General features: G+C 37.2%; 1 protein-coding gene across 2 annotated transcripts in view; it reads right to left on the minus strand.

The window, feature by feature from the left end:
- Nucleotides 1-17,556, minus strand: part of NAA15 (N(alpha)-acetyltransferase 15, NatA auxiliary subunit) — an 89,855-nt gene that overhangs the window by 13,666 nt on the left and 58,633 nt on the right. Inside the window, exons 12-16 of one of the 2 annotated variants that reach the window (XM_011985641.1) lie at nt 16,921-17,073; nt 16,249-16,377; nt 14,912-15,125; nt 6,627-6,820; nt 1,014-1,122 (exon numbers count right to left, since the gene is read on the minus strand). In XM_011985641.1, coding sequence (XP_011841031.1) covers nt 1,014-1,122; nt 6,627-6,820; nt 14,912-15,125; nt 16,249-16,377; nt 16,921-17,073 — 799 coding nt within the window. Of the gene's footprint in view, nt 1-1,013; nt 1,123-6,626; nt 6,821-14,911; nt 15,126-16,248; nt 16,378-16,920; nt 17,074-17,556 lie in introns of those variants that run through there. The other variant, XM_011985642.1, reaches the window with a different exon arrangement.

Raw genomic sequence — 17,556 nt, forward strand, 5'->3', positions numbered from 1 at the left:
CATGATCTAGGCTCACCACAACCTCTGCCTCCCAGGTTCAAGTGATTCTCCTGCCTCAGCCTCCTGAGTAGCTGGGATTACAGGCATGCACCACCACACCCGTCTATTTTTTGTATTTTTAGTAGAGACAGGGTTTCTCCGTGTTGGTCAGGCTGGTGTCAAACTCCTGACCTCAGGTGATCCGCCTGCCTCAGTCTCCCAAAGTGCTGGGATTACAGGCATGAGCCACTGCGCCCAGCCAAACATGACTTTTTAAATGGATGCTCATATAGAGATGTACCATGTTATTCAATTTCCTTTCGTAGGTAAATTGTTTAGAGCAACACCTTCTCTTTGATCTTATTAAACAGTTTCCCTTTCCTTTAATATGCATCACCTTTGTGATGAACTCTTTTTTCAATTAACCACTTGGATAATATTAACTCAGTACTCTAAAATCTTATTATCTACTATATATATATTCTAAGCATTCTAAACCTGGAAACCAAGACCCTTCATTATCTTTTACCTGCTCCAGGCAATTCAGACAACCTCAACATTATTTACATGTTTTCTTAACAGATACTCTTGCCTTCTATGTATCTTTTCCTTTAGAAATATAATCCATCCCTCAAGATCCAGACCCAACATTTTATCTTCTATTTATAACAATAGCTAATAATAGCTAACATTTATTTAATGCTTACTATACACCAGGTACTAGGTCTAAGCTCTGTGTATTAACTAATTTTATCCACACAATTATCAGTTCTTTGAACCATATACACGGTAATTACATCTGACCTGAATCCTAGTTATGTATGTACATCTACCATTGATTCTAATATCCTGAAAGAAGTGATCGTATCACTACATCTCCCTACACATTCTGTTCATAGCAGGCATTTCTCTGAGAAAGCTGTGTTGGCATTTGCTAAATAATCGTACAGTGGTAAGGCTATCACAGTTGGGTGACTATACCTAAGAAATACAGTGATCAGTTTTATCAGGGCCACTGTACCCTAATTGCCTACCTTTCCTAAAGTAAATCTCAAAGGCAAAAAGATGAGTCTCTATCTTGTTCTTCACCAAGTTCTTCAACGGTGTTAAAAATTTAATAGCTTCTTCCAATGGAGTTTCAACCTAACAAAAATAAAAGATATTATACAAATGAAAGTAAGGTTCTTGGGGAATGTGATTTTATTCTACTAAAAATTCTTATTTTTTAAAAATAAAACCACTTACCAGTCACCCAGAAAAATACTGTCATATTTTAACCTCCCATAACCTAAACAAAGGGGATTTTGAATTCTAGAATTCTTAACTGATTTTTAACCCCAGATACTATATTATTGCTGGATAGAAACTACCCAAAAAGAAGGAAGTAGATAAAATAGAACCAGAGAAAGACAGACAGAAAGAGAAACAGGTCAGATAGCCAAGGGGGAAAAAAGAAGAGATGTGAACTAGGATAGGAGAAGTACAAAGGAAACTATAGAGACCATGACAGAATGAGTGAATGTTCTTTATAATTCAAACAAAGTAAAGTATAATCAAGCTATTCAAAATCATACACTATCCATTCTGTCTTGCTTTGTTCTATAAATTCTACAGGAATTCATATTTATTCAAATGACATTAATATTGAGGTGGCTTTTAAAATATTAATATTTATAGAACTGTGTTCCTACCAATTTTTTATTAATTACATAAATGTCATAGTAATTATATACTTGTAATCATTACTAGGCAGGTATAATGCAATTGTGCTACTATTCTGAAACTCCTGGACTGAATACTGAGACAAGATTATTCCCTGTCTTATCTCAGGTAGGGCTGGAGACCACCACCATATTTATCAGAAGGGCACTGAACATCTGGATTCTATATCTGCCTTCTCTCATCACAGAGGCAGTAACAATTTACCCTAATGGAAAATGAATTTGCAATCTGGTCAACGTGCCTCTGTCAGTACGGTAATTGTGGTTTCACCAAAACAGCTTCTGGGCAAGAAAATTGTTTCACTGCATTAAAAACAAAAAAAAAGAAAAGCAATGAAGTGAATTCTATGGGATTCACCATGTCCTAGTGTGTAAAGCAGCTGACCTTACATGACAATAAAATAACCCATTAAAAGCCCAGCTCTAGTGTCAGAATGTTTTCTTTTGAAGGATACATGTTCTAAACCAGAACCAGAAATTAATATATGGCTCTGTCACTCTAATAACTATGGATTCAGGAACCAAGAGATAGAAAATAAAGGCCCTCATAGGTATGACTTCCCCACACATTTGCACATATTTTACTTCTTGCTCCCATGACTCCATATTCTACTATATAGGAATTTCTGGTACAAAGGGAGAAATATTTGTATCAGATAAAGGCAGAGAACTGGAAACCAAACCTGCCACCTAGCTGTATCATGCTTTCATGCCTCTAGGGTACAGATTGAAATGAGGGTCAGTGTATTGACCAGGGTAATTTACTATCACAGAGATACGGCTGCTATTACAAAGGGAAACAAGGACTATAGGGCAGGTGAATCAATACAAGTATTTATATTTAGTTAAATCAAGTACTTGAACTTGGAGAGAGGAAACAGATAAATTAATTCTGTCTCCAACTTTAATAAACAAGAACATATTCCCCCAAAGGAGATCTGGGTTCGGTTTGATATTGCGATATGTAGTCTTAGTCTCTGTTTACCTCTCATAGATAAGACTTTGTCAGAGTAAATCTAAGTGTTTAAATATACGTAGATAACCACAAGAAATCTAACTACACTCTATATTTACTCATACATCGTGCAGAACAAGGTTTTATATATACATGGAAGCATGTAATCAGAAATGCAAGTCTAAAATCAGTATTTCAGGAAAAAAAAGTCAAAATATCCCTTGAAAATCCTTTAAGCTGAAGATAGGCAGATATAAAAATATAAATACTTTGTATTACGTGTATGAAAACCATGTTTTCAATACCAAATTAACAATCATCATAGCAAGATGTTCACACCAAGATAAGCACACAAGAACTGAAATGGACTGTGGCAGTCATGCCTCCCATCTCACAGTCAGCTGGGGTCCAGCGTTCACTGAGGGAAATACTGGATAGAATTAACCATCATTATGCATACTATTCTTTGTCTCCCTTAAAGAAAAAATTACATCCAGTCACGAAGAGTTGAATTCACTTAGGTTAAATGCATGTAGGATAAGACTGCACCGCACTTAATGGGCAATTTAAGACACTTCCAAGGGCAATTTTAATCATATGCAATTTTTAAACTTATAAACTGACTTGAAATCTAATCCTCATATTAAGATATGTTGTAAAGGAGTATATCTCTCTAGCATAGCAACTCCCAGCACAGCAACAAAAAGTTTAAAATGATTCAACTTTTTAAAGAAAGAACACTGTACTAAGGAATCATAGCCTTTGGAAGGAAAAGTGTATATACAACAGGGAAAAAAAATGCTAGGCTGGGTACGGTGGCTCACACCTGCAATCCCAGCACTCTGGGAGGCTGAGGTGGGCATATCACTTCAAGTCAGGAGTTCGAGACCAGCCTGGCCAACATGGTGAAACTCCGTCTCTACTAAAAAATACAAAACAATTAGTGGGCGTGGTGGCATGTGCCTGTAATCCCAGCTACTGGAGAAGCTGAGGCAGGAGAATCACTTGAACCTGGGAGGCGGAGTCTTGCAGTGAGCTGAGATCACGCTACTGCACTCCGGCCTGGGCGACAGAGTGAGATTCCATCTCAAAAAAAAAGCTGAGTGAAGGCAAGGAGGAACATAGGATGACTGCTACAAAGGGGAATTCATAAATACCAATGCCTCATGGTAAGTTGGAGAAACAAGTGATACAGCTTCTGCCAAGACCTGAGATTTATACTCAGTTGACTGAATGCTGACCTTACTAATTCCCATTTTCCTTTTCTCCTTCTTTACTGGAACTACTGCTAATTTAATAATGCTTTGATTTTATTTTATATAGTCATGTGCTACATAACGATGTTTTGGTCAACAATGAACTGCGTAAGTGGTCCCATAAGATTATAATGCCCTATTTTTCGGGCATTTTAGTAACACACCTACTTACCATGTATCACAATTGCCTACAGTATTCAGTACAGTAACATACTATACAGGTTTGTAGCCTAGAAGCAATCAGCTATACCATATAGCCTAAGTGTGTAGTAGACTTTACCATCGAGGTTTGTGTACATACACTCTATGATGTTTGCACAACAACAAAATGACCCAAGGCAGGTGTGGTAGCTCACACCTGTAATCCCAGCACTGTGGCAGGCTGAGGTGGGTGGATCCCTTGAGCCCAAGAGTTTGAGACCAGCCTGGGCAACATGGTAGAATCCCATCTCCATAAAAATAAAAATAAATTAGCCAAGCATGGTGGTGAGCACCTGTAGTGCCAGCTACTCTGGAGGCTGACGTGAGAGGATCAGTTGAGGCCAGGAGGAAGAGGCCGAGGTGACAAAGCGAGACCCTGTCTCAAAAAAAACAAAAGAAAGCAACAAAATCACCCAAGCATGCATTTCTCAGAATGTATCCCTGTTAAATGATGCATGACTGAATATTATCCTGAACTGGTGACACTAAATTTGCTATTTACCACATAGAAGAAAGCTGAAATACAGGATCACCAAGAAAAGGAGGGGTTGAGGGTCGGGGGAGACACTATATACCGTAGAGCCAGACTTGGCAGACAGCTCTTAAAATAACCTACAAAGCCACTCCTAGTTATGATGGCTTGGTAAAATTTGACACTGTTACCACATTGAAGATCTTGGTAAGTATAGATGCTTTTAGACAGGGGCATCTTGGAGGAAGTTAGCTGAAGAAGAAAAGGGTCTTATGTACCTAACAGGTAAGAATAATATGTACTGAGGAGCAGTTCATGAAAAAGGGTACCTTGCACTAAGCTGCTTCCAAACAAAGCAGTCAGAAGCACTGTTTGTAGCCATTACTTTGTTCTCAGACTCTACAATCATGGCTACAAATAATTAGACCACAGGTTGTTATCTGGCTTGAAGGCAATTATGATACCCTGGACACAAGGAAAACCTAACAGTCTTTAAGGAAATCTAGTACAAGAATTCCGCTCTGTAGGTGTACTCTTTATTAAACAGTAACTAAATAATCAAAAGAGATCCTCTCCTTAAGAAATACATGAAAACATGAAGAGGTATAATGAAAAACGTCATTAAGGAAAGTCATGGGATAAAGGGAAAAGCAAGTAGACAAAGTGATGACAGCAGCAGGCAGGCAGTGAAGGTGGTAAAAGTAGTAGTAATAAAGTGGGGGAATAAAGATGGAAGGTCTAAAGTTTAAGTCCTATGCCCTGAATGACTGAAATTCTCCGAGGTCTGAAGGTCCATTTTCTTTGCTTTCTTGTTTCCCTGTGTAGTCTTCCAATAAATTCCCAAGAATAAAAAGGTATTGTGTTTGTTCCTAGCAGGTATACAATTATTTGTAAAAAGATGTCAATAAATCCTTATAGAATCCAACTAGATTTTTCTATATTTCGTGTGTGTGTGTGTGTGTGTGTGTGTGTGATATTTTTCTTTTTATTTTTTTAAGAGACAGTCTTGCTGTGTCTCCCAGGCTGGAGTGCAATGGTTATTCACAGGCATGATCATAGCTCACAGCGTTACTGCAGCCTCAAACTCCTAGATTCAAGTGATCCTCCCACCTCAGCCTCCAACACAGTTGGAACTATAGGCACATGGCTATATTTCACATAGCAATATTACTATGTCTATGTGATATTACTGTCCACCTGCTCTGGTGAACAGAATTCTAAACATATTCTCCAACTCTATTTGTTTGGCATTATAATTTTCCTTGGTGGCATTGTAATTTATAATTTGTTTGGCATTATAATTTTCCTTAATTAAAGTCTGGGGCGATTGCTTACTATATTGCTTTAACATAACAAATTATGCAATTATTTTCACACAAAGCAGGAAGATGTCTAGGGTCAGAAGAAAGGACAAAGGAATGTTATTAATCAAAATGGTTCATGTGACAATGAATACCTTGGTTTCAGCTTAATGGTTAAAACCAGCAGGTCAGATTTTGGCCTGGGGAAAATATTTATGGCCTTAGGCTAGAAAAGAAATAATGTAAACTGACAACATAGGTAGTGGGAGATACACGTATAGTCCTCAGTTTTTAACAAACTCAATTTAGCCTAGACATAAAAACTTGCACGTTACCACTGCAACAGACACTAGATGCTTTACATATATATTTTTTCTCCAGTCCTAAATAAGGATTTTCTCAGTTCCATTTTATAGATGAAAAAACCATCAGAGAGGTTAGACAAAGTGTCCAAGGGCACACAGTGAAACTATAAGAGCTAACATCTGGACCCAGATCAGAATGACTCAAAAGCCAAAATTTTTTCCGCCATACTATACTACATGACTTTGGAACAGGATCATTATCTCAAGTTTTAAACATGAAACACGATCAGAAACAAAATATTAAAGAAAGAATACTAAAAAATAAAATAATTTTTGGCTCTAAAATCTATAATCACATTGGTCAAATAAAACAGTATGAAAATGACAACAGCTGGTCATAAAATGTCACTCAATTGTGCTAAACACTATTAAGTACCTTGGCCAGTTTCTCTGGAATAAGTTCTTCTTTTGGACCTCCAATTTCCTCATCATCATCATCCTTCTTCTTTTTCTGATTTCTCTGTTGCTTTTCTTTTTCTGCATTTTTTTTCTCTTCTTCTATCTGGGCTTTCTTTTGAGCTCTTCTTTGTTTATTACGTAATTTCTTTAGCTCTTTGTCAGACATGTTTGCTGCAGGCAATAAGTTAATAAAATTAACAAGCATGTTAATCAGATTAGTAATTTTAAGTATTATTTGATATTACCAAACTCCCATTAAAAAATATTGCATGAGGCTGGGCATGGCGTCTCATGCCTGTAATCCCAGCACTTTGGAAGGCCGGGGTGGACAGATGACCTGAGGTCAAGAGTTCAAGACCAGCCTGGTCAACATGGTGAAACCCCATCTCTACTACAAATACAAAAATTAGCGGGGTGTGGTGCGCGCCTGTAATCCCTGCTACTCAGGGGGCTGAAGTAGCATAATTGCTTGAACCCAGGAGGCAGAGGCTGCAGTGAACCAAGATCACACCACTGCATTCCAGCCTGGGAAACAAGAGCGAAACTCTGTCTCAAAAAACAAATTTAAAAATATATTGCACGGTATGGACGTAAATGTCCCTATATGTACATAGACCTTTTATTTATTTATTTTTGAGACAGAGTCTCACTCTGTCACCCAGGCTGGAGCACAGTAGCGTAATATTGGCTTACTGCAACCTCTGCCTCCCAGGTTCAAGCAATTCTCCTGCCTGAGCCTCCCGAGTAAATGGGATTAACAGGCACGCGCGACCACGCCCGGCTAATTTTTGTATTTTGTATTTAATATTTTGTATTTTTAGGAAAATACACCATGTTGGTCAGGCTGGTCTCAAACTCCTGACCCCCTGATCCGCCTGCCTCGGCCTCCCAAAGTGCTGGGATTACAGGCGCGAGCCACCACGCCCAGCAGTACGTACCCTTTTAATGGTTCAACATCAGATAGGAAACAATGGAACTACTTCAGAAAACTTTCTTGAAACCACATGGGGTATGCATGTAAACCACATGGGATATGCATGTAAACAAATGATCACAGCAAAACATACAAGTTAAACAGCAATATCAAAGTATTTGCAATCTATGAATATAACAAGCTGTTGCATATCTCTATGGCTTCAGAGGACTATGCTCTCTTATTATGCCTTCTCTAACCTGGCCAAACAATTATTCATTCTCTCTGTGCTGCCACTACGGCTAATATATTTTGCTTGTCACAATAGTTTGTTTATACAGTTGTCTCTCTTTTAAGCTATGAGCTCTCTGGTAAAGGAGCTCCTGTGTCATTTGTAACCTTTTTATTTTCATGGCCTAGCAGCATGCTGAAGCATACAAACAACACTCAAATATTTGTTAACAGAATAAATGAATAACTCTACAGTAAATTAAAAATTTAATATTGAAAATTAACAATATCCCTAGAAGTATAAACTATCGAATGTCTCAAAAGACTGGAAATCACTGACAAATATGCTACAATATAGTGAAAAATTTATATTATTTTGATTTCAAGGAACAAATTTGAAAGGTATGTAACATTAATATTAGGACATAAATGGTCTATAGGTTCCTCCTTGCTTTCTCTTGGATCATTCAGAGGACGCCAGCTTATGAGGAAACTCAATCAATCTTATGGAAAGACCAATGTGTGGCCAAGAACTGATGCCTCTGGCCATGCGAGTAAGCCATCATGGAAGGAGATCCCCCAAGCCAAGTCGATCCTTCAGATGCTCCAGCTGGCAACTTTCTTTTTAAAAATATAAATAGAGACAAGGTCTCACTATGTTGACAAAGCTGGTCTTGAACTCCTAGACTCAAGCAACCCACCCACCTCAGCTTCCCAAAGCATTAGGACTACAGGCATGAACCACCGTGCCCAGCCAACATCTTGACTTCAACAGCCTGAGAGACCCAGAGTCTTCCGAAACATACAGCTAAGTGACTTCTGGATTCCTGACACACAGTAACAGTCAGATAATAAATGATTGCTATTTAAAGCTGCTATGTTTTTGAGTAATTTGTTTTGCAGCAATAGATAAACAATATAAATTTTGGTACCTGGACATGAGATACTGCTGTAACAAAAACCTAAAATGTGGGAGTAACTTTGGAGTGAGGGAGTTGCAAAAGGTGGACACTTTGAGTAGGGCTTTAGTGGAAGTTGGAAGAGCCTCGGACTATTCATAGAAGTCTAGACTTGGGGGAGGCTGCCAGTGAGTCCTTAAAATGAAGTGAAGGATATGTTATAGCCACAGAGTAGCAGAAAGTTTAGCAAGTGGTATAAAATGTGTCAAATGAACTCAGTGAGCTAACTAACTAACTGAAGGGATTTTTAGGCAAAGTGCCCAGGAAAAATGCAAGAGGAAAAAGAAACTAAAGAAAAGAGACAGGGGCTTGATGGTTTTGAAAATTCTCAGTCTCTCCAGAAATGGCTTGCTGGGCAAAGATCAAACCCAGGGAATTGTCAGGAAAATACGTCAAGAGGGAAGGCAAAGGGCTTGGCATTACAATCTTTTTGTTACTCAGAATATGGTGGTGCCTCACTAGTTAGTCTGAAGAAAGGTTCTCTAAAAATTTTAAGAGTATGACTCACAGATTCTCTCAAACAATAAAACTTCTAAGAAACTTAAGGGTGTTCTCCCCTCCATAGAAGCTCAAGGTACACGTGGATTCCAGTAAGACTCACGAAAGATTCATGATGTTTATTCTATGGGCAGAAATAGTAAATCTGGATGGAAAAGAACGACAGCACAAAGTGAAAAGAGGTCTTTAGACTCACAACATTTTACTGGCTGGAAGAATACTGAAAAACTACTCAGTTGCAAACAAATGTTAACTTCAGAAAGAAAAAAAGGATAATTCAGAAAGTGGAAGCAGGAACTCAGAGGGCAGGGCCAAGAGCCATGGAAAATTATTCCAGTCTTGGGTCCTCATCAAAGAACTATTAAGCCATGCCCCACTGGACTTGAGGATGGACGCAGTAACTCCTGTGTGCCTCCTAATAATGTCTACAGTGGTTGTCCTATGCCTGTCTCATTTTATATTGGGTGTGTAGTTGATAAATAACTTGTAATTTTAGTTCACAGGATTTCATATTAAAAGAACTATAATTGAAAAGCCACACTTAAGGTTAAAAATAAAAAATAAAACACTTATACTCAAGGAGCTGCTTCAGTACCTGTACCTGATTTACATGACAAGATTCTGAACTTTAAGGTAATGTTACAATGGGATAGACTTCTGAAAGCCTTGAAAAGGCTAACTATATTTTGCATATAAGAATAATGTAAGCTGGGCGTGGTGGCTCATGCCTGTAATCCCAGCACTTTGGGAGGCCAAGGCAGGAGGATCACTTGAGCTCAGGAGTTTGAGAACAGCCTGGGCAACATAGCAAGACCCCACCTCTACAAAGAATTTTTAAATTAGTTGGGTGTGGTGGCATGTGCCTGTAGTCCTACCTACGTGGAGGCTGAGGTTGGGGGACTGGCTGAACCCAGGAGTTTGAGGCTGAATGAGCTATGACTGAGTCTCTGCACTCTAGCCTGGAAGACAGAGTGAGACCCTGTCTTAAAATTAAAAACAAACAAACAAACAAAAAACCCAAAACAATAATGTAACCAAAATGCAGACGATGACAGTTAAAAATTATGTCTACAAATTCTTCCATTCTACTCCCCTCAAATAGGTTGTGCTTGGTGACTCTCTTCTGAACAATTAGAATATGAAGGAAGTAATGGCATGATATCAGGTGAACAGAACATTAAAAAGGTGTTGTAGCTTCTGCCTTTCTCTGTCATCATTAGCTGCCATGTCTTCAGAAACTAGAAACTCTACAGAGAGACTAAGAACTAAGGTCTCATGCCAACAGCCAGGTTGAGTAAGTCATCTAGGAAATGGATCCTTTCAGTCCTAGCCAAGCCTTCCAGTGATGGTAGGCCCATCCAAAATCTCAATGACAACTTCATGAGAGACCCTGAGTCAGTGACTTAGACACTTCTGAATTCCTGACCCAAAAAAAGGGTTATTTTAAGCTGCTAAATTTAGGGATTAATTTATGATGCAGCAATAGATAACATATAGCCAACGAAAACAAATGCATTATTTATCTTTTTCCTAGCGAAGAATCCCATAATACTAAAAACAAAAAGCAAAAAACAAAAAAATTCTAATAGAGACCAAAAAATTACATTCTGGAAACACAAAACTATAAATGGATGGCAACATAAGCATTGATCTTTTTAACGACTGGTAAAATAATTGCTACCAATTGTAGCCTTGCTACATGATAGATACAATGCATACCTTGAATTTTTTCTTTCTTTCTTTTTTTCTTTGAGACAGGATCTCACTCTGTCACCCAGGCTGGAGTATAGTGGCGAACATAGTTCACTGCAGCTCTGACTTCCAGGGCTCAAATGATCCTTCCACTCCTGCCTCCTAAGCAGCTAGAAATGTAGGTGCTCACCACCATGCCTGTTTTGGTTGGTTGGTTGGTTGGTTGGTTGGCTGGGGGTTTTTTTGTATTTGTAGAGACAGAGTTTCACCATGTTGCCCAGGCTGGTCTCGGACTCCTAGACTCAAATGATCCACCTGCCTTGGCTTCCAAAAGTGCCACTGCACCCAGCCCAGTGGTGTGTGCCCAGTCCAGTGGTGTGTGCCACTGCACCCAGCCCATACCCCATACATTGTATTTCATTTGATGTCCTCAACAACCTCATGAATTAGAGTATAATATTATTTTACATATGAGAAAACTGAGGTTTCAGAGGAAAATAACTCAGTCATGGTAAAAGGCAGAGCAAGGATGTAAATCTACTTCACTTGGACTCCAAAGTCTAGGCTTCTTCTATGCTATACTAAACTCCAGATGATTAAAAAGCCAAATGTAGGTCGGCATGGTGGCTCATACCTGTAATCCCAGCACTTTGGGAGGCCGAGGTGGGCGAATCACCAGGAGTTCGAGACCAGCCCGACCAACATGGAGAAACCCCGTCTCTACTAAAAATACAAAAATTAGCCGGGAGTGGTGGCGCATGACTGTAATCTCAGCTACTCAGGAGGCTGAGGCAGGAGAATTGCTTGAAACCAGGAGGCGGAGGTTGCAGTGAGCCAAGATTGTACTGCACTCCAGCCTGGGTGAAAAGAGTGAAACTCCATCTCAAAAATAAATATTAAACTTTATCATGAAGCATTAGAAGTACTACCTCTATAGAAAAAAAGGCAGCAAGTACACTTTTGTTCCTACTAATCACCACTGTTTTAGCAACTCTAACCAGACCAGAAGACATAAGGGGGAAAGGTATAAATACTGAAAGAAATAAAACTACTGCCATTTACAGATTAACATAATGGCCTACATAGAAAATTTTCAAAAATCAACTGAAAAATGAATCAACCTAGTATCAGAAACCTTCTGGAAGACAAGCTAATTCTACCATGTATGCATAAGCAAAAATCTGCATGTAAAAACACGAAAATTCTAAAGACAGTGTTAGATTGAGAAAAATGGATCATAACAACAGAAACCTATCTGTACTGATGTCAATACCATGTAGTTTTAATCGTATCATGTTAGACCAAGAAACCATGCCTATGACCTACTAAATTATTTTTCCAGAATTTATGATGATAAAGGTAGCATTTGAAATCAGTGGGGAATAGAAAAACCTATTCAATAAATATTACTGAGAAGTTAGCAGTCTATTTTGGGGAAGAAGGGAGGTGGAAAGCCACCCTCCACCTTACAAAGTATATAAAAATTAACTCCAAATGTTTAAAGAGCCAAATCTAAAAATTGCAAAGCAGACGTATTAGAAGAAAAACACAGAAGATATTCATAAATATATTTTAAATTTTTAAATAGAAAAAGCCTTTCTAAGCAAGACCTAGAAGCCACAAAAAAAGACTAAGTATTAAAAATTAAAAATTGTATATAATGAAAGATACTATTCTTAAAGGATAAAACCTAAGTGAAAAAAAGAAAATATATAATCCACTCCATTAAAAATCTAGAAATTGGCCAAACATAGTGGCTTATGCCTATAATCCCAATAATTTGGGAGGCCAAGGCAGGAGAATCACTTGAGCCAAGGGGTTCAAGACAAGCCTCGGCAACATGGCAAGACCATGTCTCTACAAAAATAAATTAGCTGGGTGCAGTGGCATGCACCTGTAGTCCCAGCTACTCAGAAGGCTGAGGTGGGAGGCCAGCTACTCAGGAGGCTGAGGTGGGAGGATTGCCTGAGCCCAGGAGCTCAAGGCTTCAGTGAGCTATGATCACATTAGTGGACTCCAGACTGGGAAATAGTATGAGATCCTGTCTCAAACAAAACAAAACAAACAAAATATATAAATTGTAAACTAGATATTTTGCCCAACATACAAAAATGTAAAGGAACAGTAATTTTCAGAGCTGGCAATAATGTAAAATAAAAGAAAATCTCAATATCCATGTTGGTGGTAATAAAAACTGATGAACCCTTTATCTCAAATTCTCATACTTTTCAATCCACCAATTTCCGCTTTTAATAATCCATGCTAAATAAATATGCACATAATTATGTACAAGGACATTTACTATAGTACTATAATGGTGAAAAAATTCACATAGATTCCTAAATAGTCATTAAAATGTTAACAGTGAAAATGATAATTATGATATGCAGACATGGAGCAATACTATTAAATGGGGTAAAAAGTCCAAATTGCAGAACACCGAGTATGATATAAACCCAATTGTGGACTAAAGAAAAATAAACAAGAAACCCTGCAAAGAACCATCCTGAAATGCATGTGTATATGTACACACAGAACTCTGGAAACTGTAGCTGTGCATAAAGGGAACTGGTCCTTTCACAGGGATAATTGCTGGAATGAATAATGGGTGGGAGAAAAGTGAAAGGGGATCTTCATATTTGCTAAGTATATTTCTGTATTAATAGTCTCAGCTTTGAAAAGTTAATTGTGTATTATTTGTATAATTTGAAGAAGAGAAGGAAGGAGGCAGAAGAATAAAAAGAAAGAAAAACAAAAGAAGCCAGAGGGTCATAGCTCTCAACTTCAACTGTAAATTGTCCAGCAGATTCTTCTTACTGGTGTTTTCTTTTAAGTTGAAGCAACACCAACAGGTAGAAAGAGATTCAAGTGATATCTGTACAAAGGCCTCAGTATGTGACCTTAGAAATTTCTGAACTGTCCGTAGGCAACAAGAAGTAAAAATTAATGACAAATTAGCAAAATAATTCAAAAGCTCTTTAGCAGAAGGAAGGATACAGAAATTAGCCAATCATATCCTCAAAAAATAAGCTCAGAAGAAAAAAAAAATCTAGCACAGTTTTTATACAACATTTTTGCCATGAGTAAGTCACAAAATTTATATTTTTCTACATATGAGATCACTCATTCTCAGGTTCTTCCCCAAATAACTGTCTAAGGAAGACTTCTCCCTAGTCATTCTGATGCCCTGCTATAAAAATAGTACATTAAAGATGGGTCAAATGATAAGTCACTGTGCAATTTTCCTAGCTTTATCCCAAGCTGGTTTTTAATGTTCAAGCAATATTCATTTTTAGTAGATTAATTATAAATTACTATTAAAAAAGGAATAGGCCGGGAACAGTGGCTCATGCCTGTAATCCCAGCACTTAAGAGGCCAATCCCAGCACTCTGTGAGGCCGAGGTGGGCAGATCACTTGAGGTCAGGGGTTCGAGACTAGCCTGGACAACATGGTGAAACCCTGTCTCCACTAAAAACACAAACTTAGCCAGGCGTGGTGGTGGGCACCTGTAATCCCAGCTACTCGGGAGGCTGAGGCAGGAGAATCGCTTGAACGTGGGAGGTTGCAGTGAGCCGAGATCATGCACTGCACTCCAGCATGGGAAACAGAGCGAGACTCCATTTCAAAAAAATAACTAGTAATACTAATAGCCAACACTAATGTAGAATTATAATACTAATTATACAATTAGCAATCTAGTACCTGTAAAATAGTTAGCAATTTATAATTTGGGGTAAACCAGATATTAAATGTAAAACTCATGATATGCAAACTTCTTAAATGCTAATGAATAACTGCAAATTAAATACTTGTTTAACTTTGGAAGCATAAAAGTAAACATTTTTCTTTTGTTGTTCAGAGAACCCTGTATATCTTCCCACGTGGTGCTCAAGAAAAATATATATTACTGAAAAACATAAATACACATAGACACACCAGAGCACAAGAAGAACTCTGAATATTATACCTGTATCAGCTTCGTGTTCTTTATTCTCATCTGTAAGGGGGTTGTCATGAAGCTTCAAATAGATTTCTATAGCAATTCTTGCTGCCTTGAAGTAAAATGGATGCTGTCGAAGTACATCTTCTAGTTTTAATAAGTCCACATATGATCTAAGGGTAATCTTCCTCATACAGTATGTATGAAAGTCAAACTGGTCATCAGTGATTTCTATAAAATGCTAACAAAATTATCTTTTTGTTATTATACCGAAGTACAGCAATGGCTAAGAAAACTATAAAATCGAAGGCTTGGAATACTTGTTACTTTGGCATGAAAAAACTACTAAAATTAAAAAAAAAAAAATTTACAATTATTCAACAGGAATATTTTGCATTTCAAATAAGCAAATACAGTTAGCTATTGTCTAGCACAGGATATGGCATACTGAAGGCATTGAATCATTTGTTGAAAAAGGAAGCTTTAAAACTATATTTATTCATTATCCCTTCCTTAATTATACTTAAAGCTGTTGTGACAACATCAAACATAATTTATTAACACACATAGTAGTGCAAGAAAGTAGATTCACATGTTAAACATTGAGTTTTTATATTTAGAATAATTTGCAAAGGATTACAATATGTATTTGGTAATTTTTTTTGAGGATACAAATCTGAATCCTATGCAATGTGATGCTGGTATGTGGGAAAAAATCAATTAGCAAGTAAGTCAAGCAATCAGGAACCTGATGCATTTCAACTAAGCTTTGGTATTCTATACTTGACAATATTACAAATGTGAAATTAGTTATATAAACTACGTTTATCTTTGTAAAACACAAAAAAGAAAAACCAACCACTAGTCATGGAAATGAGTCAGAAGTGAAGAGGATTAAGAAAACAATTTTATCAAAAAACATGAAATTACATATGCTATAGAAGAAATACTGTGAAAAGTCTTCAACTTTTATATCTTACCAAGGGTATATGGCATCATCAATAAACTCTACAATGAACAGGATCCTAGGAGTAATTTAATCAGCTGTGTATGTACTACTAAAGCAGCAGCAGCAATTTGAAAGGTTCAAAAATCAATAAAAACATAGCCAAGATACAAAATTTCTATCAAGTTTTTTAAAAAAGCTTTTTTTTTTAAAAAAAAGAATTCTTACAGAAAGATAATAGAGACCCTGGCTGAAAACGTAGTCTATATTTCCATTATGAAAACTGAAAAAAGTGAATACTGATTTTAAAAAGCACCTACTATGAATTATAAAGAGGTAGAAGAGAAAAAAACTATGAAATTTGTCCAAAACCATCAACAGAATAAAATAAGAAAACGTTTATGTAGAAGGTACTTACTCTCTCAATCTCATGACATTTCTTAAGTGCTTCACCAAATTTATTCATTGCTTTATAAGCCTGGGCACATTCAGTTTGGAACCACATGCACTGCATTTCATTCAAATTCTCTACCGCTGATGTTCCTTCCTATACAAAAATTAAGTATTTTCAAGATCATTTTTTAATCAAAGACATTCTACCACAGAATTTTAAAAAACAAACAAAGATGTTCCGCTGATTTGGACTCTCAAAAAAAATTTTTAAAACATTCTTAAAGAATAGTTAACATGGGAAAGCAACTGAAATTCTCTAACCACTAAAAATAATTTGTAGTTTCACGAGTGATTAAACAAAAGGTCTACATAACTGAGGGTAGCGATTAGTACAAGAAAAAGAACACCACCACATAGCAGGTATTCAATAAATATTAGTTCCCTTGACCCCTAAAAAATTCATCTGAACATACATCAATATAAACCAGTTTAATAGTCCACTGTACAACCCTCTAAAAGGAAAATCCTCTGTACCAATGTCAACTCCAGTGTCTTCTGATATAGCGATTTAATTAAAATCCTGGCTATTTTGGTGTCTAAAATATTAAAGATAAACTTTGAAAAATAAGCATGGTACACAAGTATGAACTGGCTCGTGTCTTCTTTATTCATAATTAAGAACACTAGTTGTACAAACCCTTGTAAACTTTGAGCACATTTCTTCAGCTTCCTTAATTAGGTTGGCTTTTAGCATGTATTTTGCACATTTGGAGTTGATAAATCTGTCTGCTGTGTCTAAGGCCTGGGCCTCATCCATCCACCTTGCAGCTTCTTTAATATTTCCAGCGTGCTTACAAGGTACAAAAGCAAAATAAGCCGGTTAGTATGCTAAGTTTACTGTGCAGGTAATTTATTATCTGTTGATAAATAATTTAAAAACAAATGAAAGTAAAGGCATTCTTATGACTCTCAGATATTAATCAATATAAAATAATGCATTCTTCCATAATATAAGTTCTGATTCCTTTTTCCAGCCTTCTAGAATTTAAGCTGACAGTTAAGACTTATTTTAATAGTTTTGTCTACTGTTAATATCGCCATTGCCTAAAACTGCCTGGCACATAGTAAAAATACTCAAAAATAATTGTTAAAGAATAAATAAGGCTGGGGGCCGTAGCTTGCTCCTATAATCCCAGCACTTTGGGAGGTCGAGGTGGGTGGATCACCTGAGATCAGGAATTCGAGTCCAGCCTGGCCAACATGGTGAAAACCCATCTCTACTAAAAATACAAAAGTAAACCAAGGGTGGTGGCGCATGCCTGTAATCCCAGCT

The sequence above is a fragment of the Mandrillus leucophaeus genome, unplaced genomic scaffold, assembly GCF_000951045.1.
Source record: "Mandrillus leucophaeus isolate KB7577 unplaced genomic scaffold, Mleu.le_1.0 Scaffold289, whole genome shotgun sequence".
NCBI classification, from domain to species: Eukaryota; Metazoa; Chordata; class Mammalia; order Primates; family Cercopithecidae; genus Mandrillus; species Mandrillus leucophaeus.